General features: G+C 38.0%; 1 protein-coding gene across 1 annotated transcript in view; it reads right to left on the bottom strand.

The window, feature by feature from the left end:
* LOC104084369 (neurexin-1-beta-like) overlaps positions 1-25,965 on the bottom strand; it is a 127,622-nt gene extending 101,657 nt beyond the window's left edge. Inside the window, exons 1-2 of the mRNA XM_009588178.1 lie at positions 25,959-25,965; positions 24,690-24,871 (exon numbers count right to left, since the gene is read on the bottom strand). Coding sequence (XP_009586473.1) covers positions 24,690-24,871; positions 25,959-25,965 — 189 coding nt within the window. The remainder of the gene's footprint in view (positions 1-24,689; positions 24,872-25,958) is intronic.
* Between the last annotated feature and the right edge of the window lie 248 nt (positions 25,966-26,213).

The raw sequence follows: 26,213 nt of genomic DNA, 5'->3' as shown, positions 1-26,213 counted from the left end.
TTTTGTCAGTTGCCTGAAATCATACTGAATCTGCCTCATTAATTCCCCCCCCCGCTGTATGATATAGCCTTCCAACATATTAATATTCCTACAGCTTACATAGTCTTGACCCAGCAAAGCAATGAGAATACTGTAAATTTTGCATCTGAGCACTACTCGTAGTACTGTATACTTTTACCTTCATTCAAGCTATTACAATCACAGGTGGATACAATTCAATTAAAAATTGAGGATGAGCTATAAAAACCACTGAATTTTAAAAGCTATTTTAACCGATTTGAAACAACTTTCTTTTCAGCTTCATATATGTCAAGTCTATCTGTTATTTTGAGAATTCAAGAAGCACCAGAGACTTTTAATCACCTCTGCAACAACCTGAGGCTGATGCCATTCCTTCCTCCTAGTAAAATAAACTTTTATTAACCATTCTTTTGAATGACAACTCCTAATACTACGTTCAATACCACAAACTTTGGAAACCTGCCTTTAGATTTCACCAGGTTTCTTTTTTTTGGTTAGCACATATTACAATGATAGCTGTCTTGGTCCATTTGTAAACCAATTTTCAAAATTACCTGGTAGCTTGGTACAAGCTGGGCCAGGTGTGGTCCCCAAAGGAAATTAGGAAACATGCAGCATAGCTGGTGGGTTAGAACTGCAGCTGAATTTGGGTAATAAACTAGCTTACAATTGTTGCTAAGCTTTACAAAATCAACATAAAATAATACTTAAATGCAAAATGTGCTGTGGGATTTCTGCTCTTATTAGTGTGCTGCTTTATCAAAAGAATATTTGGTGTCCAAAAATGAAAATTTTGCCTCACTAAAAAGAAGAAAACAAGGAGAGCTGCTCTTGGCTTACCATTTCCATTTCATGGGAATCTTCAACAGACTGTTCTATAAGCATAATTAACCAAGCCATTTTCTTACTGACTTGTCTCTGATATTCCTCTCTCCCTCCCATGTCAATAGGCCCCTTCTCAAGACCCCCACGGTCTCTCAAAACATTTAGTTTTCCTCTTTTTCCTATTATCTTCTTATGTCCTGCCATGTCAATAGAAGACAGCAAATGTCTTCCCTAGGTTGAAGTTACACACGAGCTGGCCAAAATGTTCAAATGCTGACTGACCATTCAGCTACTCTCAAACAGAATGGATAATATCTGGGTTTTCCTTACCTTTCTCCCAGTGGGAGATTAACAGGTCTCCCTCCATTACTGAGCTGCTGATTTTCATCAAAAGAAAAGAAAAAAGGAAGAAAAGGGAAAAAAAGAAAAAAAAAAAAGGCAAGAATTTAGTACCTTTGATACCTTAGGCTTCTACTAAATTTGTCTAAAACAAGGTTCAAATGCTGTTGGAGGAAAATAGGATTGATTGACTGATGGACATGATGATTACAGAAACCGGTTTTCTTTGGAAATCAAACCCTTTTCCTTGAAAATCAAAAGCCTCCAACAGCCATAATGTGCCTTTCGAACTACCACAATAATAAAAGACCATTTCTGGACAAGGTTATCACCCCCCTCAAACTAGAAAATAAGGAGAAAAAAAAATAAACCTTACTGCTAGAGGCATAAGCAAACATTACACTGTTTCATCTTTTTCATTTACTATCCAGGTAGAACTGTATTTTATCCTGGCCAAGAGAGAACTGTCATGGTTATCAAGATGCATTGCGCTGGTCATCTTCTGCCCAGCCCTACATCTTGCCCAAGGCTCAGAACTGAGAGACAAACACACAAGCATAGACTTAGTTCCAGAAATTAATTTAAAGTAATAAAAAAAAAAGAGGTTACTACCCTAGAGACATTTGAATGAATAATAAAACCGTTACATTACTGACTTTATCTGGAGAGGTTAGCATTTCTGCTTGAGGTCTATCTTATAAATCAAGCTATAAATCAAGCAAAACAATAACCCTTCTGTCATACTTTGTATTCATGTCTGATGGACAAAATAGTCCTCCTGTGCATTAGTTTCTTACATAAAAGGGTAACAGCCCAGAAAGATTTTTGAGTCCATGTAACCCTGCAAGGTACTACATACAAACACACACATGTACGTAAATGGGAGGTACAGTAGTTCAAGCTCTGATCCCAGGTGGGGGCAAACCCAAAGACATTCTTAGATTTACACATTGCCCGAGTGAAATCACCATGACTGCTCAAAACTCAGAAGGCAAAGCTAAGCACTTACATTGCAATAACAAATCTTAGTTTAGGGCAGATCATTGAGGAAAATCATATGTATGAGTGTAAGAGTAACATCAGTTTCCTATTTACGACCCCACTTGAGCAGTTGCTCTAAAACCACACAACAGTAGTAATGGACAAAAATTCCTCCCTAGTAATAACCATGTAATTTTTTTCCTAGCAGTAATAATATTTTGTTTTAATGTTCTACAAGTTCTATTCTCATTAAAAGTGCCTTTTAAAAAGTACTTCTAAAGATCACCGGCATTTCCATTAAATCCAAAATGCAAGCTTGTAATACTTGACCATTAAAACGCTGCTAAAAATTATCATGGAACAGTTCAAAAGTCTAAGAAAATTTGGCAAGTGGACCTAATTCTTTTTTTTAATAACTGAGGGCAAAAAGGTTTCCTGGGTCCTCCAGGTAGCTCACACACAGAAAAGAATTCGACCTTGTCCATTTATTTTTTTATTTTTACAAGGATGTTTGATATACATCTTTTTTGGTAGCAGCTTGGCTGAATTAAAAACAAACAATATCACTTTAGGCTGTTAATGCTGATCGGGCCAATAAACTATATATTGAGAAAGAAAAGCACACCAATGTTTTCGATTTAGGGACTGCCAGAAAGAAACGTCCATTAAAAATTTAAGTTGCCAGTTCTTGCTTTCTGTTTGGGTTCATATCAGATGCGGAATGTTTTTTCTAAGAAAGAATCGTGAAAGAATTCAAGATCAGAGTGCTTAAGTCTCCATGCCAGGGCACGTACTCCACACTTTCCAAAAAGCAAGTCTCCTTTTTCCTATCATCGATGTAGCAGAGAGCCTCTGAACAGTGCATGAGTCTGTACCATATTTGCTACCATTAACAACAGCTGAGTATAACATTAAATTTTTACTTCTTGGAAGTCCTACCCTGTGCCCACGGCTATTTGAAATAACCAGTAGATGTCAAGACTAGAAAGAGTAGTTCTGAGAAAGGGATCTGGAGGGAGGTTAATTCAGAGCTCTGGCTTTGAAGGTATAGGCCAAATGACTAGTTGGGTTTTTTTGTTTGTTTGTTTGTTTTAAATTTCTGAATGATATTTTACTCCCTTATTCCAAATAGCCTTTAAAAGATAAAAGTAATTAATTTTTATCCTCTTAAAAACATTCTTAGACCTCCTTATGATTGATCCTGCAGTAGAATCTCTTGGTGATCTCACCAATGTATCAGATATTTAGTCTTCATTAAAGTCTTGGGAAAAAACAAAAACAACCTTTTATGAATAGGGCTTAGCAGAGGTTTGATGGCAAGCACAGCAGGGATATAATGACAAGTGATGTAGTACCTGAAGGATAAAATAATAGAGAGAGAGTGAACCTTGACAAAAATAAGCAAATACCCATGAATATTACTGTAGAAATGTAGCAGAAGGGAACTATTGGTAGCTACCTCTTAAAAAGATCTCCCCAGTATGTAAAATTTAAGGGGGAAAAAGCAAAACAAATGACAATGGACATAATTTTCAATTATGACAGAACACAGCTATAAGGGTATTTTCTTTTCTTACACTACATTATGTGTTCTGAACAACAGCATAACTCACATTCAGCATCCTCCCTATAGACTTAAGGGAAATCATACTGTTTACGGGGACATTTCAAGATTATATGTTCGAGCATTTTTTCAGTCCACAGCCTGTGTGGTGTTTACAGCAATTACAGCAACACTGGTACACTCCCAAAGATCGCAACACCCAGCGACGGCAGCTCTCCGTGGATGAGCCGTCCCTTCCTGAACACAGCACGCTGGAGCCCACGACGCATTTCATGCCGGTGAACACACACAGCATCGCTCCCCGCAAGAGACGGGGCAGAACCACACTGCTCGGCTCACAAGCCCAGGACTCTCAAAGGATCTTTTCCTCTGCCGGGGTGGAGGAGCAAGGGCATTCGCGTGCAGCGGCTCAGGATCCACCACTTCATGCGTGCTCATTTAAACCTCTCCAAGTCCCACAAAACCCTGATGGAGCAGAGCTCCAGCATGTACAGACTATGGCGGCAAGGCTCTCAAACCCTCCCTTCGCACCATATTCATAGCGGACCTTACCAATTCCTTCTGACTTCAGAACATCCATGAGGGGACCGAGAAACTTCAGCCTTTCTGCACAAGCACAACAGGGACAAAATATGACCCATCTTTTAAACAGGCTGCCACTTATGTTTGTGTTTGTTCTGACCCAGACACATTTTCAATTTAGGGAAAGGACAGCTTCATAACTCATTTTTTCCCCCAGCAGCATCGGTCCCAATATTTTGATAACGTGATTTATAGATACAACTGGTTGAATAGTCTGAAGTTTCTGGATTTGTAACAAAATTACTTCAAGAAAACAAATCCAAAATTGGATGTTCCCCTTACAAACTCACTGCATGGGATAGAAATATCAGAGCATTAAACAAATTAGCTCTGGCAATGCAATAAGCTTGAGTAAGAAGCATAGGGTTAATTAAACCTGTTAAGAATCAGAATAAAAGCTGGAATCTCTCCAGTTCCACCAAAAGCTGGCGTAACAGGTTATCTACCATCTTTGCTGAGCCCTTGCCTAGATCAAGTTATCTTTTGCTTTTTTATTGAATGAAGAGAGGGGGTTTAGTTCTCTGAGGAAAAAAATATAAGAAATGCCTCTAAGCTGCAAATGATCTGGGAGAGCTAACCTATGACACAGAGCTCATTCCATCTTGTTGCTCTGAACTTCCAAGGATTTGAAAAGGATTTTTCACTGTTGAAAGCAAGTTAATAGAGTCAGAGATAAGTTTCAGGGACGCGATAAAGTTAATTCCCCACCTGTCCACTTCTTGTCATATATCCCTTGACTTACTGACAGACTCCCTCCGAGTCTCGGAATTGGTGGTGGCGGGGCAGAACAGCTACCAAGAGCCCCAGTGAGCAACTGGACAGCAACCACTGATCAACAGGTCAGTCATTTGTCCATTCTGACATGCTGGGATCCAACATTGGGGTTTGGTGGTTTTTTTTTCCCAACCAGCAGTTAGCAAAAGGAAAAAAAAAAAAAAAAAAAAAAAAGACGATCAAACCAACGAGGCTCAAACACTTACACCAACTGCATCAAACTCACAGTTAAGGTGGGTTTTGAAAGTTCATGCATTGCTTCATGCTCACATTTCCCTTCTAAACTGAAAGAGAAGAAGGAAATACGTTGACTAAATACTGTCATCCCATGTTAATAAAAACCATCATCTATTGCTTCGGTTAGATCCTTCTGACGAACTCACGACTGAATATTTTTTGAAAACTTATCTCTAGAAGGTCAGTTTACTTTGTGTCACTACTTCTGATTTCCTAACCAATGTATCTATAGAGATGTAGAAGGAGTGTAAAATTTATATAGAAGACACTACATGTATTAAATGCACTAAGTGGAAATTCCTTCCCCATTGAGAACTTTATAACTAGGGTAATGAAATTTATAGCGGGTCGTAACTTAGAAGATTAGAAGACTGGTAGCACATTACTCTAAAAATCAAATCTGATTAATGTTTAATTGTAGCAATGTGCAGAGGTATTAATTAGGTGTACTTTCTATGACTCATAAATAGCTATTAAAGCAAAAGCAAGAATAATTTGAAGATTAACATGAAGAGAATGATATACTTGAGTGCTAAATCATAACTAAACTGAATGGACCTTGTGAAAATAATAGAAATTGTCATCCAATATAATAATTTTGATACATAGTGCAGTTATAACAAATTTTCTAGCAATCAAGTCTGACACCTTTTCCTCAGGATATTTTTTTTTGCAGAAGCCACAGGTGTGAATTAAAAATTCATTTATGCTTTTCAGATCTTAAAAGCAGTACATCCAGTTGGTTCTTACTGCACAACTGAAGCATTCATGCACATACCTAGACAGGCTTTGTTTAAAAAGGGATTCCAGCTAAGGCTCTGGATTTGTATATTCAACTAAACTTGAAGCTCTGTACCCTTGCTCTTTGTTTTTTTAATGAACAATCCTCAAAGTCATGCAGGGATTAGAAATCTTGTTTCAGAACTGCACTTCTCCAGTGAGACACGCTTTGCTGCTACATTTGTTACTGAGATGGTGGCTAGGCCTATTTTCACTGCTCATTCCCCTTCCTACAGTCTTGCAAAAACAGTTTTATTTCCATTATCAGAAGATCCAACTTACACTGCATTCCTTAAAATACTACTACTACTACTACTAAATAAGCGCCTAGTGTTCGTGACCTTGCAGAAAAGGTTGAAAACATGACCAATAGGCACCAATATCAGAAGGATATAAAACGAATCCACATTTTCTGCTAATTTTATGCCAACATAATGAACCTTAGATATCTGCTTTTGGCATGAGCTCTGTTTTCTAAACTTATTTTAACTAACACAGTTGAAATTGGAATTAGCTTCTACCGAACTGCTCTAGAACAGCAACAGAAAGTAGAACAAATACATAATCCTGTGTCTCATGAAGAAAAAAAGAAAGGAAAAAAGGCATTAAACAACTTATCCTGTCTAGGTCTATTATTTGTATATGATTTCTTACAATTGCATTTCTCTCATTACTTAAAAAGCTTAATTTTGTAATCAAAGAGAAGGTAAGTAAATGGTTCTAAGATTTAAAATTTTCGTTCAAAAAAAAGTGAACAGGGCAGTGATGCAACATTGAAGAAACTTCTTTGGCTTGCTATTTTCATTTAACACTAAGATTAGCAACTAAAAATTAAAGAGCTGCATGTTGGCCAGGTGATCCTCTGGATTACCTACCTCTAATGCTAGAAACATTTTTTTTTGTTATGATGCAACAAAAAAGTATTATGTGGCAGGTTCGCAATCAAAATTAGAAATTTCTTAAAAGCTCGAAATGCACAGGCACAGAAGCTCTGAATAACATTTCTATTATGCACTGAGTACATGCCGCACTAGAAATATCTTGGTAATTAGAAAAAATAGAATGAAGCAAATTCATTGACACTGCCTTCATCAGAAGAATATTTTTAATTGTCAAGAATCTATCAGATTTAATCAGCCATTAAAGGACTCTCCAATTGCAACCCATACTTATTTATTTTCTGTCACTCGGAGGATGTGAGGTGAGGAAAAAGTGACCAAAATGTTCTGCATGAAGAGTGATGCAAGTTTTCTCCATTCACACTTATGCCATCACAAATATCCTCTTAATTGTGTGATAGCCGATAGAAACCAAACCCAACAACTTAGCTCTCTATCTAGTTTTAGAGCCTTAAAATATGGAATTCATTATGAGCAGGAAATAAAATGGGGAGTTGCAGCTGGCTTTTAAAAGGTTATTTATTCTTAAACCATTAAAAAACCCATCTTTCACATATGTACTAATTCTTCCAACATGTTAATTTTTGGTTAAAATTAGTAAATCTTTTGGAAGTTTTATAACAAGTGATTTATATAGAGAATGATTATGTTGCCTGTGTTTTCTGGGAGTGTTAATAAATCAAGCAAATATGATACAGAATCCAGATTTAAAATATGTCAGGTGGCTAGAATTGGTAATAAAAAATGCATAAGCCTTTTTTACAGCTAGGGAAATACCCACTACAATGTACAAGAGAATGTTTCACTTAATTGCTCTGTCTTTTCCATCACTACAGTGCTCTATCATCATGTCCCTTGTCCACATCTCCAGACATATTCAATTGTGCTAAGGAGATGTAATAAATTCAGTGGTATTAAGGGATTTAGAAAAGGGTTTGGCCTTTAGAAATGTACAGTGGGTTCTAGGAAGTGTGAATATGCCATGTTTCATGTTAAGAGCTGGTATACAGTGACATTTTTCTTCTAATATGTCCCTAATGTTGTGCAACTGTTGCAGTGCTCTCCAAGTTCCTTACCTCCTGCACTTAAACAATTCTAGAAACAACAGTTAGGAATTATTTTCATTTATTTTAACAAGATATAAAGTAAATCTCCATCCTGAATTTTGATTGAAAATGTTTCGGCCGACTTCCAAAAGGAAGTCATTGCTATATGGATCCTGAATCTAGCAACAACAAGCAACAGCAATCAGGACGATAATGACCATAAAATAAACAGGACCATTTTGTCATCAATATATAGAAGATATGTTTTCACCAAGACTGGCTAGAAATCAGTTTCTTTCACAAATATTAAATAAAAAAAGAAAGTAAGTTTTGCAAATGATCTCCTTCCTGATGTACAGCAACAAAAATTAAAATTTTACATTTTTAGAAACACAGAACGAAACAAAGATTCAGTCACCAAGGCGAGTCAAAAGCTGACATTAAAGTCCTCAAGCTACAGTGTGGGACTCTGGACCAGGCCCCAGTCTGAACTAGGTGGGGAAAGGATTTGAATCCAGGTTTCTCCCAGTCCCACTGAAGTCAGCACCAATTGCTTAGTGGTGCTGAGGAATGAGTCCTTTTGCCTTAGCTTGTACATTCTACCCCAATCCTAAAAATTTTATACGTTTCAGTTTCCACTGAGAAATGAGACTGGAAAAACATCATTTTCTAACTTATACAGCACTACTACCTAGATCAGATCACTGATCTTTCTCCTTCTGCATCCAATTCCTGGCGGTGAGCAGAAACATGTGGACAGTTACTAAATGGGTAGCCCTTGATTTGCATCTACAAGGATTAGGTTTGGTGTTTTTAAACCTATGTTAGATCAAAATAACACAAGTTTGAAAACCCGTAAAGTTTTTCCTGAGATAGATGCATGTGCTTAAGGTGGAGGAAAAAACCAAATATTAGCATCCCACCTTGAACATTTATAAAAAAGCCAGATGAGCAGTAGCAGAAAAGCCCACTAACTTCCTAAAAATCAGCCTTAAGAGTCAAAGCACTGCTATTACCTCCCCACAGGACCAAAAGGATGAGTACCAGTTTCTCCCTTGATACCATAATTTAGCATCACTCGGAACCAGTCAGGCCAACAGGGCAGCACAGCAGAGCGGGATGGAGGGAAGGCTCCACCACCTTCTCCACCTCCTGAAGTGCTTCCATGAATATACTTTGCTTTCTCTACATCCTTCAACTCACCACAGGCAAGGCATTTGCTTGTGATTAGGAACTCTCTTGCAAGCTAACACTTAAAAAACAGTTTAAAAAATACCTCCAAGTCAGTAAGCTTTCTAAAGCATAAGCTTACACATGAAAAATTCAGATGCAGAAATCAATCCTGTCTATAATTTCAAAAAATACTAACAATGCAAGGAATGTTTCTGACAATCACTGTATGATTTGTATGTGCGTGGGAGAACACGATTCACGCAAGACCATTTCCCTGTCTCGATTTTTAATGTTACTGTACATTATAGGAAAAACGCAGCATGAATCTCTCAAATATTTTCAGTGAGAAAAGGAAGGACTATAGGGAACCAATTAGGTTTGCCACCAAACCAAAAGTGTTTGTGACTCGTGCCTCTGAGGGTTAAAAGTAATAAATTTGTCATGCACTAGTATTCCTGATATTACACCTGTGTCAGGGGATAGTGAAGATTAATATCGTAATTAGAAATGCTGAACAACATCTCCATTACAAGACAGATAAAGTGACAATCCTGACACAGTCACAGCAATGATTTTATTCATCGTTTTTCTTCCAACTCAATGAAAGGACATACATTATCAGCCTGGATGACTTCTATATTTTGGGGGCGATGAAGCAAATCCATGACCTACCTTTGCAACTGCAGAAATGCAGAATAGCTGGTGAAGCTGCCTGACACAACTTGGGGAGAAGGGGGTTAGAAAGTAGGATTAAAGGACAGGGTGACACAAGCAGGGGAGGTTTACCTTCCCTAGCACAGAGGCAAACGCATGTTCATTCTCTACTGCACATGGCTCACAGCAGAAAAAGAGCAATGCTACCGATTCACATCTAAGCAGACCACCATCAGCTGTTACTGCAAAGCGACAACCCAAAAACCCAAGCTGGTTTAGTCCAAACCAAGTTCCTGCAGATGCAGCATGGCTGGTGCTCAGGGCAATTCCCTGCCTCTGCTCCAGAGGAAACCCCAGAATACAGTCCGCTGACAAAGACATGTACAGAGTTTCAAGATTTAGTCCCAGAGAACAACACCAAAAAGATAAAACCTCTTACATGCTTAAAGTAAGCTCTTATGATATGAGCCCAAAGTTGTGACAACTGTTAATAGCTAAAGGAGATTTTTTTAATCAACATTCTGTTAAAATCATTAGAAAGCTTCATCACAAATAGTCACTAAGGTTAAGAAACCAGAGAGTCTATCTTAGAAATGAAACAGGAAAGCTTATCTTCCGTGATTTGTGAGTGATTATTATCTGTTAGATAATCTGCATGCACTGTTGTGACAAGAAAACTTAAAAAACATTCCACAACAGCTGTGCAGCTACATCTGCAGCCAGTGAACCGGCCAAATAGCTCAAAAACCTAAAAAATAAATCCACCCCAATTGCACATTATTCTTGCAATATAATCAAATGAGTTTTGCTCAGTAATCTATTTAGCCTGTTTGGGTTATTTTGGATTTACACCAGGATGGTTCAAATTACCTCACTACTCCCACACAGCAACCAAACACTTGCTAACATTTGAGAGGTGGGCGAGGAGGCAAAGTTACTTACATCACCACCACCTTTCCCGCAAGCTGAAGAGGAGGCACATGCCAACAGTCGGTGAAGAACACACCAACTTGGCCGGAGAGCAATTCTCAGAGGTACGGATTCAATTTTCTTTCCTGCATACAGGGGCAAAGCAGCTGGCTAGTGTTAAACATGAGGGGATGTTGATATGGCAAAGGAAGAGCAGGTTCTACCTTGTGCTGCTGCACACACTCTTACAGTTTGCTGATGACACTAAGACCAGTGGATTTTAAAAGAAAATGCTTAGCAGCAGCTTACTCTCTCCCTTTTCTGTGTCTTTCGGAATGAAAACAGAGAACCTCACTGTGCTTACGTCTAAGCATTCATCTTAAATCATTCCTGGACCTAAGCCTTCCAGTTAAAAGCTGCAGCATAAATGGGAGCGTACAGTATAAGAAGACCTCGCTACACCCATCACTCACTGGCAACAGCAAGTACATCTAGGCTAACTTTAGCAAAAACATACAGCAGAAGTCTCCATGGCATTCCCATTACCGATAGGAATGTAGTCGGATCTTGAAAGCATAAATTGGCAGGGCCTGCCTATGTAACCTGCTCCACTGCTAACCATCAAACATAGCTGGAAATTTTTTTCCAATACCTGATAGCATTGTTGCAAATTAAACCAACTATTTCTTACCTTATCCCGACAGACAGGCAAAACAAATTAGCCACAGTCCCGTTTATAACAACCTATATGTATTCAAAGATGGTTTTCACATCCAGTCACTCCCTGTCTTCTTTATAAACAAAACAGAGCTCATTCTTCCATTTTCTTCTCAGGAGCTACATGTTAATTAAACTAGAGCATATTGCTGGTTTTTTTAGCAGCTGCCTAATTTGCTTACTTTCTTTTCAAAGCCGAGCACTCAAAACTGGACTTACTTCTTCAGCAAAGGTCCCAGCAGTACTGAGCGAACAATTAACTTCTTTGCCTCCTCTGCCACCCCACATGTTGTCAGTACATCCCAGACCGATGCCTGTCTGTCTCTGCAGCAAATTGCAATCAGCTGTAACTTCCCAATCTTTTCTGTAGAACTGCTTCTTGGCCACAATTATTCCTCATTTTATAGCTGTGCATTTGATTTTTCCATCTTAGGGACAGAACTCGGTGCTTTCCTTTGTAGAAATTCATCTTCCTGATTTCAGACTATTTCTCCACTTTATCAAGCTCATTTTGAATTTTAATCAGCTCTCCACAGTGCTTGCAACCCCTGTCTCCCCTCCTCCCACACTAGCACAGCTTGGTGTCATCATGTACCACACTACAGCTGTGACAAGGAGACGTGCCGGTGGTTTGAATATGCAGTGAAAAGCAAGAAAGAAGAAAATCAATGCCTTAAGAATGTCAGTTTAAATAGCCAGCAAAATATTAAAAAAGTAGATTAGGAATAGAAACCCAGAAATCTTAATATCTTCCACAGGAGCATATCAGCTGAGCACGAAGCTGTGACAAGTTTTTAGCTCTGGGGAAGACACTGCCCATTAATTTAGCCCTTGGCAGCACCTATCTTTAACTATATAACTACATTAATAAGGAATAGGACATATAACCAAGGGAGTTTCTGCATTTCTTTACGGACCAGGTAACATGAGGTGAATAACATAATTCTTGCAGCATTTTTAGTCTTGTTCCCATCTTTGTTATAGGCTTCTTGGAAACAAATACCCAAATCATATAGCCAAGGTTTCATTATCTACTCTGTATTATCCTGTGATTTTTTAGAATATATTAAGTGCACAGCCATCTTATTTTAGCCTCAGAGTATATACTCAGGTGTTTTTCAAGACAAGCAATTAGAGGATTGGAAAATCTCACAAAATGCTCCTATGAATTGTTCCATGGAGAGCAAATCTAGAAGCACCAAACAACCGCAGCATCCCATGGCACTATTACAGCCACGAGTTACTGCTCACTGTGCAAAGTGACTTGCAGATGTGTACACAAAATCTTGCAATTAAAAAAAAAAAAATCCCCAAATTTGAAGCCACCTCCAAAAAACAGCATAGTTGCTACCTTACAAGCAACCTGTGCATGCAGATATATGGTACCTGCTAGAACCCAACCCTTTTCAGATCAAGGGCTGACAATTCTACATTAAAACATGCCTTATGTTAGCTTTATTAGGAATTTCATAGTACTTCCACTAAAAAGTCAAAACCCCTCTTGCTTTGAAAACAAGCCGTTTTTCTGCTTTTTTTCTGCTTGCTGAATAGCAAATCAAAACACTACAGAAACTTGGGATATCAGGCAAGGCTCTCTGGGAAGGAAATAAAACAAAACCAACTTGTCAAATGGGACTCCCTGCTGCTGCATACCATGTGGTGCTCTAGTGAGCTGCATCTGTTCAGCTATTAAGCATAGTGGTGAATATGATACCGACAGCAGTGACATTATCAAATATGCTGAGTGGTTATTAAGGTTCTATAGCATAATCTTTTCACTTTTTATTTTAATTGGTGCAAGTTACTGTAAAGTAGCTTCACGTATGATAATGCTCTTTGTGCTTGTCCCTAAATGAGAAGGCACTGCTACATAATCCACAGCGAGTCTTAAAAACCCCATCTGCTATGCAAGGGAAAGGCTGAGTACTCTTGCTCCAGGAATTCTCTGTTGTTCCCTGGAATTCATTGGGTCAGGAAAAAAAAAACCTGTATGGGGAACAACAAGGCTTCAGGACATTAACAGGGTTTCACAGTGATCAGGAGGAATACAGTCTGTAGTGTTCAGTGTGTAGGCAGTAAGTCGCAAGTCCACCAAGGGTGAGGGCTGAACAGAAAATCACAAGCGATTCCAGCCCCAAAATGGAGCATGATGACATCCGTTGAGGATGTAATGCTTCAAGCCCATCCTTCAATCCAGAGGCCTGGGATGAAGAGGGGTACCTGACCCAACAGCAGAACACGCAGAGGGAAGAATTCCCAGTCCTGATGAGCGGCTTTTCCTAGACCACAGAGAATGTATAATGCTGCAGCATTACATGACTTACATCTCCCTGAGGGAATATCTGGGCTTACATTTGGTCCTTGACTGAACATAGATTATCACCTGCAAATTCTAGCACAAGAAGTTAAAGCCACGTTAGTAGTTTCATGCTGATGCACTGAAGGCTTCAGGATAATTTCACACAGAACTGGCAAAACTGTAGGACCTGTGTCTTTCCTTTGTTCCTTGGCATCCCTTATTCAATGTAAGCTAGGTAATTATCAAAAGCCAAGAAATGCACAAGTCAGTTCCTTCAGCTAATCCACCCTCTGGAGCATCAGAATGCTTCCGCGTAAATGGGCTTTCATGAACAGAGAGATATTTAAGCCCCTCCAAAAACTTAACAGGAAAACTCACCTGTTGTTAGTGGGATTGTTACATTAAGCATAAATCACCAGAACATTGACAATATCAGTTCATTAAATCCTTATCCTGTCTGTTATTGTTGCAGAAATTCTTGGGACCAGCAAAAAAACAAAAAGAGCCTTAAGAGCGGCAGCACCCCACTGTCGAACGGGAAGAATCACTACGAGATTGGTAAGGAAGGAAAATATTATACACCTATGGTTGATGCTGGGAGAGAAAGGAAAAGGCTGCTCAGTGACATACCATCAGTGGAGATGCACTGATGTCAAGCATGTCATGCTCAGGTAAGAGAGAAAATGATTAGACAGCACAGGCACGTTACTGAAACGCAGATGAAGATATAATTGTTAATCTGGGTTTCAGGAAATCCAGATAAATTCCCTGCTCTGGCTCTATGTCCTGCACGGCCCTGGTGCAATGAGTTAGTGTCAGAGATTATAAAAGTTAAATAGCTAAATTGGATGAAAGTAGGAACCAGGGCCAGTGTGTTCAGTTCTACCATCCGGTACACCAGATGAAATTCGCGGATTTTTCTATAGGTACTCCTCACTGACACAGTGGTGTAAGTGAAAAGTGAGAAAGGCTCAAGATGATAAAACACTCTGGAAGGAAAAAAAGCAAACTAGCATTAAATATTAAAACAAGTTTCTAGTTTGGTGATGACACTGAGGCATCACAGAGCAAAACCTGAATTAAATAAGTGGTCTAATTAACTAATTATGAGTTACAATTAAGGTAGTATCTCACAAAAACAGAATAGTATTAAGACGAGCTTTCCTTATTAGCAGAAAGTGATTAACTATAATAGCGATGTTTACTTAAACAAATGACTGAAGCAAAGCAGCAGGCTCTGGAAAATTGCCTCTGCACCTTTCACCTTCCAGCAGGAGTTTTCTGGCCTGATGTAGGTCCTGCTCATACTTACTCATATTTCTGCAGTTTCTTCGGACAAATTAATAGTGGAAATGGTGGGATGAGAATTATTTGGAGTTAGGATCAGAATCCGTTCAGGCCACCAGCAGCACTCTTCCCCTAGCCTTGTTCTGCATCAACAGGCTAATCTCTCTGACTGGTATTAAAAATGATACTGTTCATACTGCATGTTCACTGAAAAACTGCTACACTGGTACTTTGTGCTGCAGTGCAGACTATATCCTTATCTTCACGTAGAGCTCATAAATTTAAAAGACAGGGAGTTAATGGGCCAGATCTTGGGTTCTGGCTTATATTCATAAGAAACAAACCTTGATCTGTCCTGTGCAAACCTGGTCCTCTTTCAATGGGTCATAGCAATCTGAGAGTCACTCTCTCTTATTCAAGCTGCCATCAGGAGCTGAAAGCATAGTCTAGGATATTCTGAAAGTGATGCCATTGCTCATGTCTGTCCTTTTTTTTTCCAAACCACACATTGTCAGCCCAAAGTGCCTACAACCTGCCTACACCCTGCACTGTCATGGCTTCTAACGCCCTGGGTAACATGCCTTCCACTTGGTTTTGAGCCAGGCATGCCTAGCAGGGAGGAGGGAGTGCAAATCTTTTTGTGCTTCTCTAAAATTAGATGAGAACTAGGCAGTAACAAGCTAGGAAATATTATCAGGGCTGACTCTGTTATATCACTAGATATAACAAACAGTATATGCTTAATAAAATATACAATAGATATAATAAGCAGAGAAGTACCCATGTAGGATAGATGGACAAAAGTGGCTAGCTCTTGGAAGTGACCCACAGTCATCCAGAGCTCTCATTCTCCAAATAATCGCAATGATTTCCTATGATTCAGTGTCCTTCCTTTGAGTGATCAGCCAGGTTTCAGTGAACATCTCAACTGTTCTGCTATTGCAAATAGTCAAGTATTCTTTAAATCTTAATAAGGTTGCTAAAATGTCTGCTAAATTTTTCATCAGCTCTTTTTATACATGGCAATGTTCTGGAAGAGTTGGTGCCAAGTTATTAAAATATCTGTAACCTTCATATGTAAGGATGTTGGCTAGTAACCAGTGCAGGGAATTTTGGATTAAAAGGACATGATTAGACTGGGATGGATCTAAAACATCAATGGGAGAATATAATGTTAACTAGGAAAGGTGCTGCCATGGAGGAAAGATGGACTCTTTATTTATCTGTACATTAGAAACTAATTCTTCTGTCCTCCTTTCTGAAGCCAGAAATTTGGTATTTATAGGTAAAAAACCTAGTCACAAAAGGATATGTCTCCTAATTTTGGCGACATGCTTATTTCCTTTGTTCTTGCTGCTTTTGTTCTTTAATTAAACAGAACTAATCAATGGTCCTCATCAAGAAGGTCTTCCATGTGAGTACACCATACAGTCACCATCTGAAGTGACTCCTCTGTTCCTTTAGCTATACGGTATGCCTCATTCTGTGGGAAAGAAAAGGTCTGTAATCACCGACACCCCTGGAGGTTGCCACCTGCTTTCACTGGGATTCACTGGGACTGCCGAGTATGCACAGCACATCAATTTATGTTTGAGGACACGGCAGAAAAACAACGTAGGGAACGAGTGAAAGGGAAGAGAAAGAAAGAACCCTGGAACGTAATCCATACAGTACTTCAGAGCTTTAAAAGTAACAATGTGGAAAATAAGAGCTGCTTTATGAAGAGGTCATGAGCCTCTTCAAGTTTGTGTTAATTAAATACGCTTGCTCTTTTGCTTGCCTCTCCAAATTGGTCCACTTCAGTTCTTAAAAATGCACAGGTTTTGTTATCAGTATAACATGACTCAGCCCAAACCCCTTCTATTCTTATTCTTTTTAGCATTTTTTTAAAGTTTAGCAAGGCCCCAGGAAAACTAAGTTCCATGTTTATGTTCTCTCCTCGTGCTGGATCAAAAGTCCCATTTGTGTACAGTTTGCAACAGTACAGTCAAAGGAAGACTTGCCACCAAATTCAATGACAAAGTTTTGGATCTTAAGCAGTTCAGCCAACAGAGGGATTCAATTTACCGTGTAATCTTGAGATATGCGAGATCAGAAGGGATCTTAGAGTCCACGATCTGGTCTACAAGATCATTTCATACAACGCCATGGCCACATGAATTCCTTCCATATTGCTATCAGATGATTCTAATATATGTGGGGCCACCAGAAGTGTTTTAAATATCTACTCACCCTCAGCCAGGCTCTACATCTTTGCTAGAAGAAAGCACTTCGGGAGATTCATCAGTGTTGAGGGCTGGAGCATTTTGCGACTGACACATGGTATTTTAGCTGAGAACTTAGGTCCTACTGGTTGTGCAATTTTCTCTTGCCAAGGGGTTGGCAGGTGGTGACCCCGTCATACAGCATGTTTTCTGGGAATGAAGCTTTTATCCTCCCAAAAGCACAAAAGGAGCAGGATGCATAAAGGAGTTATTAGCTGGGTAGAGGAAGAAGCGAGAACTTCTATTTATCCCAAGACAGAGAAAGAAGATGAAAGGAGTTGCTTCCCTCAAGCACATTTCTAGGCTGGGGAACCAGGAAATCACAGCTGGGAGATCAGATTATACCTGCCATGCTGGTATAATGGACCTTCCAACGCCAGCATCAGGATTTCTCCTTGCAGCGCTCCATGATGGCAGACGTAGCCGAACTGTTTAATTATATCGACTGTCCAAATTCCATTCATATTTTTCATACAGTAAGGTATCGGTCTGTTCTGTGCCAGAATTAGCACATTTCCATAACCTTCTCTCAGCAATTTGGCCTGTTTATGGCAAGAACAGACCACTGTGGCTCAGTGCGCAATAACAGACTGCAGAGTATTCGAGATGAGGCATTAACAAACAGCTTATATCATAAAATCCCTTTTCAGAGTTTTTTTAATCTATGTCTCTGCTAATACAAAAGAATAACTTAATTGCATGTTTTCAAGGCATGGCTTGACCATTTCAGTGATTTATTTATTTTCTTTCCTACAAACTTAGATCTTTAACCTGATCAGCGAGGTAAATGATTGCTGCATTTAGCACAAATTCCCTAGATTAATTCATTGCTCCCATTCTAATTAACTTAATGTTTGTGTACATTGAATTGCATTCTCACCTGCCTGTCTAATCCCATAAATGATTCTTTTTTGATTGTACTGCTTTTCATTATTCAAACCCATAAGCAAGCCTGGAAATCCTTCCTTCATAGTAATTTTTCTTCAGTTTAAAGATTAACACATAGTCTGGTCGCTGAGTTTTTTGTCCCCAAAGAGAAGAACAATCACTGCCCACAACAGTTAAACTTCCTATAGCATCTTCCATACACATATATTAATGAGGAAAAAAAATCACAAATAAAGATCATGTATATAAGCATAATGAGGAAATATCAAATATTAGTAGAATTCTGGATTAGATAACATCAGCCTTAAGAAATTTTCTTGTGCCTCAAGGTAGCAGAATATTAAATATAACAACTCTGATAAACATAATGATCCAAAGCCTTTCCAGGGCTCCAGAATGATCCCTGATGCCCACTTAGCTGATAAGATGATGGCCTGATTTTCAGAGGTGCTGACTATATTCAGCTTCCATTGACTTTAGCCACTGATGTACATGCTCAGCACTTCTAAAATATCAGACTTCTGAAACCTAGTTCTGCTTTTTTTTTAGCCTTCTTGGATGTGAATAATTTGATTTTAAGTTCATTACTGTTTCATGCATATACAAGCCACCAGTGACCTTACCAAATCTTTGCATTGCACAGATAACGCATATAATAATAAGGAATTCCATATTTGAAAGATGATTATTAGAAGAAACATTATTCTGGGAATATTTTTTTTTAAAGATTATTAAACTCTTCAAGGGAAAATTAATTAGCTCCAATACAAACCACTAAAATCAAAGGTATTTTTACCATCAATCTCACTGAAAGTACATCCAACTCTCTAGGCATTGATCCAAATACAACTAAGTCAATAGGAATCTTTCAATCGACTTTCCATTAGGCATTAAGCCCAAGACATGTGAAGTATTCAAAAGAGAATAACAAATTCATTTATCTTAAGACTCTACAATTTTTTCTCTGGTACGCTCAAACACAGAAGTCTGATCCTCACTTGAGTTTTACTATTTCTGTTCACTTGAGGGAAGGTCATTATACTTGCATAAATTAAAATTATCCATATATTATGTATATGTACAATAGAATCTAACAGAGTCAGCTATTAAAAGCCTGGTGCAGAAGAATACTGCATATGTATAACTAAGAGACAGAGGGAGGGGAGCAGGAAATAATAGTCCTTTTAAGTTTGCCAAAAGTTCCAAAGAATGAGTAGGAAAAAAGCCGAGAGAGGAGTTTTGCAGAATTTTCCATTAACTTAAAGCTGAAAATCAAACCCCCTTGATATCAATTTTTTTTTTACACAAAAGTCAACGTTTCACTTGGAGATATTAAATATTTCCCTAGTTTATAAAAAATGAAGTATATCATATACAAAAACTGAATAAATAGCTGAGAAAATGGGAAAGCATTAACTTCCTTTCAAACCAAGAGAATTTTTGAACCAAAGCTGACAAAAACTCACAAAAGCTTTCACTTGATTTTTATCCACATCTTCCTCATGGAAAAAGTTTCAAATGAAAAATGCCTTTCTCACAATATATATTTTAGTAGATGTAGTATATAAATAATTGGGACAAAAAGCACAGACTGAAATTATTCATGATCCAAAACCCAATTTTCTGTAAGACATACAATATTTTCTCTCCTATGACTGTTCACCTCAGTCATTAATTGTAACTCTGAAGGCTTCACAAACATGTTTTGAAAATCTAAGTACAATACTGGTTAATCTATCATGCCAGTAATGCTGCATCTTCAGAGTATTTCAGGTTAATTGTGTTACACCTTGCATATATGGATACTATCTGTCCTTAATCATACCATACTTTTTCAGGTAACATATTACCAAACCTTTTTAAATAGTTTTCCATGCTTTCCTGTCATAGTATTAACCTTATTGGTTTACATTTTCCCTATAATATTTTTTCCTAATAACATTAAAGAGAATGAAATAAAAAATATCTACCACAATCTACCCTGTGTTTAATTTCTTTTTTTTTTTGGTATGCTTACTATATCCTAGGTAGGATTGTCACTCTTTTCTCGCTGGAATTACAGGGTGTTTTTCCCCAGCTTTCCCCAGAAGAGGGTTAGGACAACATTCAAAATGCTGCCACATCTGCCTTATTCCTTATTTTAAACCTTAGGATGTTTGTTATCAGAACGATCTTCACCACTTCACCTACTTCAGCAGATCCATATCTGTAACTGAGCTTTATTAGTAATTCCTCGCCCTGCTTGATATGGTGGAAGTGAGCCCAGTTTAGCTTAACTAGCTAGCGTCCCGTCGGCCAGGTGTCTTTTCTGGAACGCCAAAGCTGTAAGATTTGAAATGCTCTGCTGGCCTTATCCCCCATACAAACTTCTTGTTCTCAATATCAAAATCAGCCGTAACCATAAAAACACGCAGTTTTTGTGCTCCCCAAATACATTGATTTTAAAACAAATGACACAAACAAGGAGGACACAGAAACTGCTGACTCCTTCCATCAGGCATACAAAGTGTTAAATTTTGCTAGAGTTTAAAGTCTTTCATTTTAACAATGGAAGATGAAAACATGGCATAATTTATACTTAAAACAATTTTAAAAAATGGTTTAAGTCTATTGATGGAAATCTATCCTTCTTGTCTTCATTAGCAGAGCAAATACTACCTGTGCCACACAGGAGAATGCCAGTTTGCTGTACTACCAACATTGCCCGAAAGAGCCACTGAACAGGATTTCTTAGTCCTTTGAGGCAGTATCTTTGCCTAACTTCACTTTGCCCCTCACCATAGAAAAGCTGGAAACTTGAGGCAGCAACAGCACAGTGCCTGTGGAAGATGATGATCTCTCTCTCTCTCTCTCCTTTTCTGTCTAATGACTTGGGAGAAGAGGATGGGAAGAGAAGAAGAGCAGAGATAGGAACAGGAATCACTGACAGAATTACCTAAAGGCTTTAGAAGTCAATGAAAAAGCCAAGCACAGAAGTGCACATGGTGATTAACAGAACACTGCGTGAATAAGCTGCCGCCTTTTTCCATTTGGCATGGAGATGGATGCAGACCATGCCAAGAAAAGGGGGAAAAAAAGGAGGATTATAGCAATTCTCAGAGCTATCTGTCCTTCTTTTATCTCTCAACAGGAGAAGAAAGTGGCAGCACACTTTTAGGCATGATATCTATTTCCTCTTGAACTAGATGTCCCAGCAGAGACTGCACAGGAGACCACTTCCATAACAGAAGTCAAGTGATTGCTAGGAAAACTAATTGCTGCATCTCTGGATGACTAAATCACATTAACATCCCTTTCTTGAAGCACAGGGGTGCATGTTTATCATAGACACAACCAGTCCTTTATATCTAGGCTGCCACAGTGCAGGTGGAGTTTTATAATAATCTATCTTGGAATTTTAAATATTTGCACTGGAACTGTAAAGCATCTGGTAGCAATGCAGATTACACATTTTTTTAAATGCTTCTCATATTAACAATGGTTATTTGGGGAGGTTAAATGATTACTTTAAATAAATGTGTTCCTAACCTAACACTAAAGCTGTGATTCAGATGATCAAGTAGCAATTTTCCAAATCAGAATTTGTTATGAGCTTGATTTCATTATTAGGTTTACATCGCCTTTAAGTAAACAGAATAATAAAGAGGGCAAGCACACATTGAAGTACCATAATCAAACTCATATTTCCTCTTCCATTTCTAGAATCAAGAAGGTTAGGAGCAAGCCATCTCATAGCTCTGTTCTGAAACATCCCAAACAAGCACCCTCCCCAACATGCTATTGAGGATTATGATCTAAAATTTTTTAACTCAAAGCAATAGTTCCAAACTTTCTTTGCCACCATTCTGCTGAAAATACACTTAAAACCTATCCTTACACGTCTGTCCCAAATTTTGTCACTGGGGAGGATCTGAGTGATTAATGACCTCCTGGGTAAAATGAAAAGTCAGTAACAACCGATTTCTATCATACTGTAAAACTGAATCCCAGCATAATTAAATCACAACTATATCCTTGTTACAATGTTATCGTTGTTATAACACAGGTAAGTTATCCATGCACAGTACATCTCAATGTTCACAGGCATTTATTGCTCATGCATATTCATTATACAAACAGGTGAGTGGGTGCATGCAAAAGAACATGCAGAATTAGACTCTTCCCTCCTTCCAGTTTTTCCTCCTTCCACTATTCACAGCTTTTGCATGTTTCTGGTTATTTAGTAGATGAGACATTCTTAGTGGCATCTCAACATCGGTGCAAGAGGAAGTTTTGAATGACACAACCCTTCTACTACTTTTATTACAGATAGTTTAATGCAGCAGCTGCCAATATTGAAAAACTTCGATCCAATAAACTATTTTTCAAATATAACATATATATAGGCCTCTCCGTTTCTACGTTCTTCTTCATTTTTATAACTGTGATGTTTCACAATATCTTGCTGAGCTAAAATAGGTCTCAGGTAAAATTCTCAGAAGTGCCTACAGTTCCACTGACTTTAATAAGATATATGTTCTTTGGTACCGTAAGTGCTTTTCAAAATACTGCCTTTCAACTTTCTTTTGAATACTATCCTTATTTGAAATAGATTCCGGGAAATTATATCCCAGCAGTTTTCCAAGCTTTATCTAACATTGACGACCCTTAAAAAAATCCTTGCCAGATGTCTTAGGATTTCAGGTCAATCCCTTAGTGTCTCCACTGTACAGAAAGACTACATTGAAGCAGCTCTCAGAAGGCCAGACCTTGTTCCAGTGACATTTCTGCACAGTTATCACAGATTTTGCTCTGAAGTAGAGCAGGCTTCAGGGAGGTTCCCGAAGTCTGTTGCAAAGACAATAGGAGGATGCCACGATCACCTCACAGAGCATGATGATAAAAGGCCTTTTGCTGCTTCACAAAAATTTCAAAAGACCAGTAAAGTATAATTTATGATTTTCCCCATCCCTATTAAACTGGGATAGTGTTTCTGACCATAGAAGACTCTCAATTATTCTTTTATTTTTACCATCTGTTGCTACAGCATGGGTATAAGAAAGTTATTTGGAAAAAAACCCCATAAAACACTTAATGAGCAGGCAATAATTTTTGATCTCCAACTCATAATTAATGAACCCAATGTTTGTTTTAAAATGGAAAAACCAAGGCTAGACAGAAGATTGCAGGAATATTATGTTTTTTATAGACTTCAGATATAGTAAAACTACAAGAAAAACATTCCTTAATATGCTAATGAAAAAGAAAACACTGTAAGAAGAAAGTAACACTGTTGACCACAGTGGGTGGATCTGGTTTCAGATTGCAAAGAAACAGGAAAGTGATGGCTAGGCACCTGACGTTACACGTGGCTTTGGAAAGCAAATTTTTAAATTCTCTTCAGCAACACAATACTTGCCTTGAAAAATGTAGGCTTTCAGTTTTTCTGGCACCTGGGAGAAGTTGCTTTGTTCACATTTTTAAATTAAGATTGTACAATACCAGCCAGCCGTTTTGTCCATGCGTTTCAATGTAAGAGAAGGGTGTAGACAACCTATGAATGTTATTTAAGGCCTTTTTCTTTGTTTATTTACTCAAGCCAGTAAACTAAAAAAAATCACCTTGGTCCACAATGCAAGAGTGCCTTTACAGAAATAAGGAGCCTGGGAAGATTGAATACCGTAATTCCCCCTAATTTTGAAAATGATCACTGCTGAATGTTTTCTGAGGGTAAAAGTGTAATTGGTTATAGATCAATAAGTAATTTCATTCAAAAGGAACTCTTCTGTTCCTGAAAATAGAGAGATTCTTAAATCAAAATCAAACTAATACATTAACAAAGTTGAGACTAATCTAAACAACAAAATTTTATATTGCCCTAGTTACGTTTATCTCAACTGATCATTTATTTATGTTGCCATAAAAATCCAGATGCTTTCAATTTTGATTGCTAGTTATTTGCTTTAAGGCAGCTGAAATTACTTTTTTAGACTTCCTAGCTTGACAATCTTGCTTTCTGCTTAAGATTTATCATCACAAAGGAACGGCGAAATCAGAGGATAAATTCTAGTATTAACAATAAGCACAGTCAATTGTGGTACACTGTAATTCCCCCAGAAGATTCCAGATTAAATCCTTCAGGATTAATGTACCTTCCCCTGACATTGCTAAATCCTGTTTTATGTAATTAGATTGCATTAAACTGCTATATCTGTACAGGTATCACGGTATGATTTTTAATTGAAAAGCCATATAAAGTAGCACTGTATAAAGTAAAAGGCATTTTGAGAATGTCTGAGACCCTGTACAGTATGGTATGCTATAAGCCATTATCATTTAGTTCACTGTTGACCCTAAAAGGTTCATTAACAAACTACTGTATCTACATTAAAATCAAATGAATTAAAACCACACAAATATAAGAACAATCAAGACAAGAAGAAATATCTTGCATTTGTTAATAATACTTACGATATGCAGCTCTAGATAATCTCCGAGCCCAGTAGAACTGTCCACTCGTACCAACACAGCTTCTTTTTGAACAGTACTAAACCCTATTGCCAGTCTGTCCGCACGAGTGCTTGGCCGATCATTAGGAGGCCACGTGTAAGTGATTTGTCCACCACCTTTGCTAAAGATATATGTTGTTCCCGCTGTAAAAGAGAAATAAAGATAATTAGCTCACTTGCACCAATGCAAACCCACATGGAAATCATATGCTCTACAAAAATCAAGATGTTCTCATATAGCAAATGGAATCATAGAAACAAACAAGACTACATTTCAACATGAAGGGGTCTTTATCTCTGAAAATTTTGCAGCAAGCGGAATATTAGTGCTTTTTATATAGTGCAATCAACACAGAATATAACATAATTGCATATGCAGTGACTTAAAATACCATAGCTCTGATTCAGAAATGCATATCTATTCAAGATAGATATGAGTTCTTAAGCATATGCTTGGAGAACATGTTTCTGTTATGTGCGGAACAGGGATGAGTTGAACCAAATGCTTTCCCAAACTGGGCCTATGTGGAGAAGAAATCAAGTAATTTCAGTTATCTCATGACTGACAAAAAAATGCAGCTCCTTATTTACACAATGAAAATGATACGCACTATATGATATGTCATTGTGCCCAGCGAAGCAAAACGATTAACAAATACATTCAAATAAGACTTTTACGGATCTGAGGTTTATCAGCTTGTGACAGATGGGGACAACAAATGGAAACATACTTTACTTGTCATGTCAGGACAAAAAGATATTAGTCTACCATCTAAGTAAGCAATGGCTTATTTGCATAATGCTCAATGTATAACTCTTAAGAGTAGAAATCTTTGCACATTATATCCAGTGTGCACTTACAAAATCTATAATCTGTTTTAAACAAGTGTCGTAATCTAAAACAACTTAGCAGTCAGGTACTTAACTTCATCACCAGCAAATTTCCTCTGAACTAAAATAGCAGCATATCCAGATATCTTCCATTTAAAACTTGTATCCTAACAACAGCATATAGCAGGCAAATTGTGCGTGCACTTGATCTTTCATTTGTAAAGTCACTACAAGCTGTCCACTTCTTTTCTATGGAGATGGGTCAAAGGGAGATATGTCAGTCCATTGTAAATACACTAGTCTAGTTTTACTAGCTGTTCTAAGCTGGCTCACTGTGCGGCTACTCTCCATCTTATTAAATGCAATTCAGTTTATTCCACCCAATACTCTCACTACATACCTCCCATGTCCACATAAGGAAATAGTGCGTAACAACATAATTGTCATTTTCTTACTTTCTTTCAAGATTGACCAAAAATGCTGTGAGCAAAAGGATCTAAAATCCCTTGAATATGTAGACTTTTAAAGCCAAAACCAAGAAGGGCTGTATAGTTACACCACTCCTTCAACCTCCAGATGTCTCAAAATGTTACTGTACTGCTGAGTGAGACTGCTTTGTGTCAGTCTCAAAGCAAAAAGGTCACCTGGTCTTTTT

Source organism: Fulmarus glacialis, unplaced genomic scaffold (genome assembly GCF_000690835.1).
Source record: "Fulmarus glacialis isolate BGI_N327 unplaced genomic scaffold, ASM69083v1 scaffold2022, whole genome shotgun sequence".
Taxonomy (NCBI): domain Eukaryota; kingdom Metazoa; phylum Chordata; class Aves; order Procellariiformes; family Procellariidae; genus Fulmarus; species Fulmarus glacialis.
The sequence above is the reverse complement of the archived record's forward strand: the minus strand, read 5'-3'. Positions and strand labels throughout refer to the sequence as shown.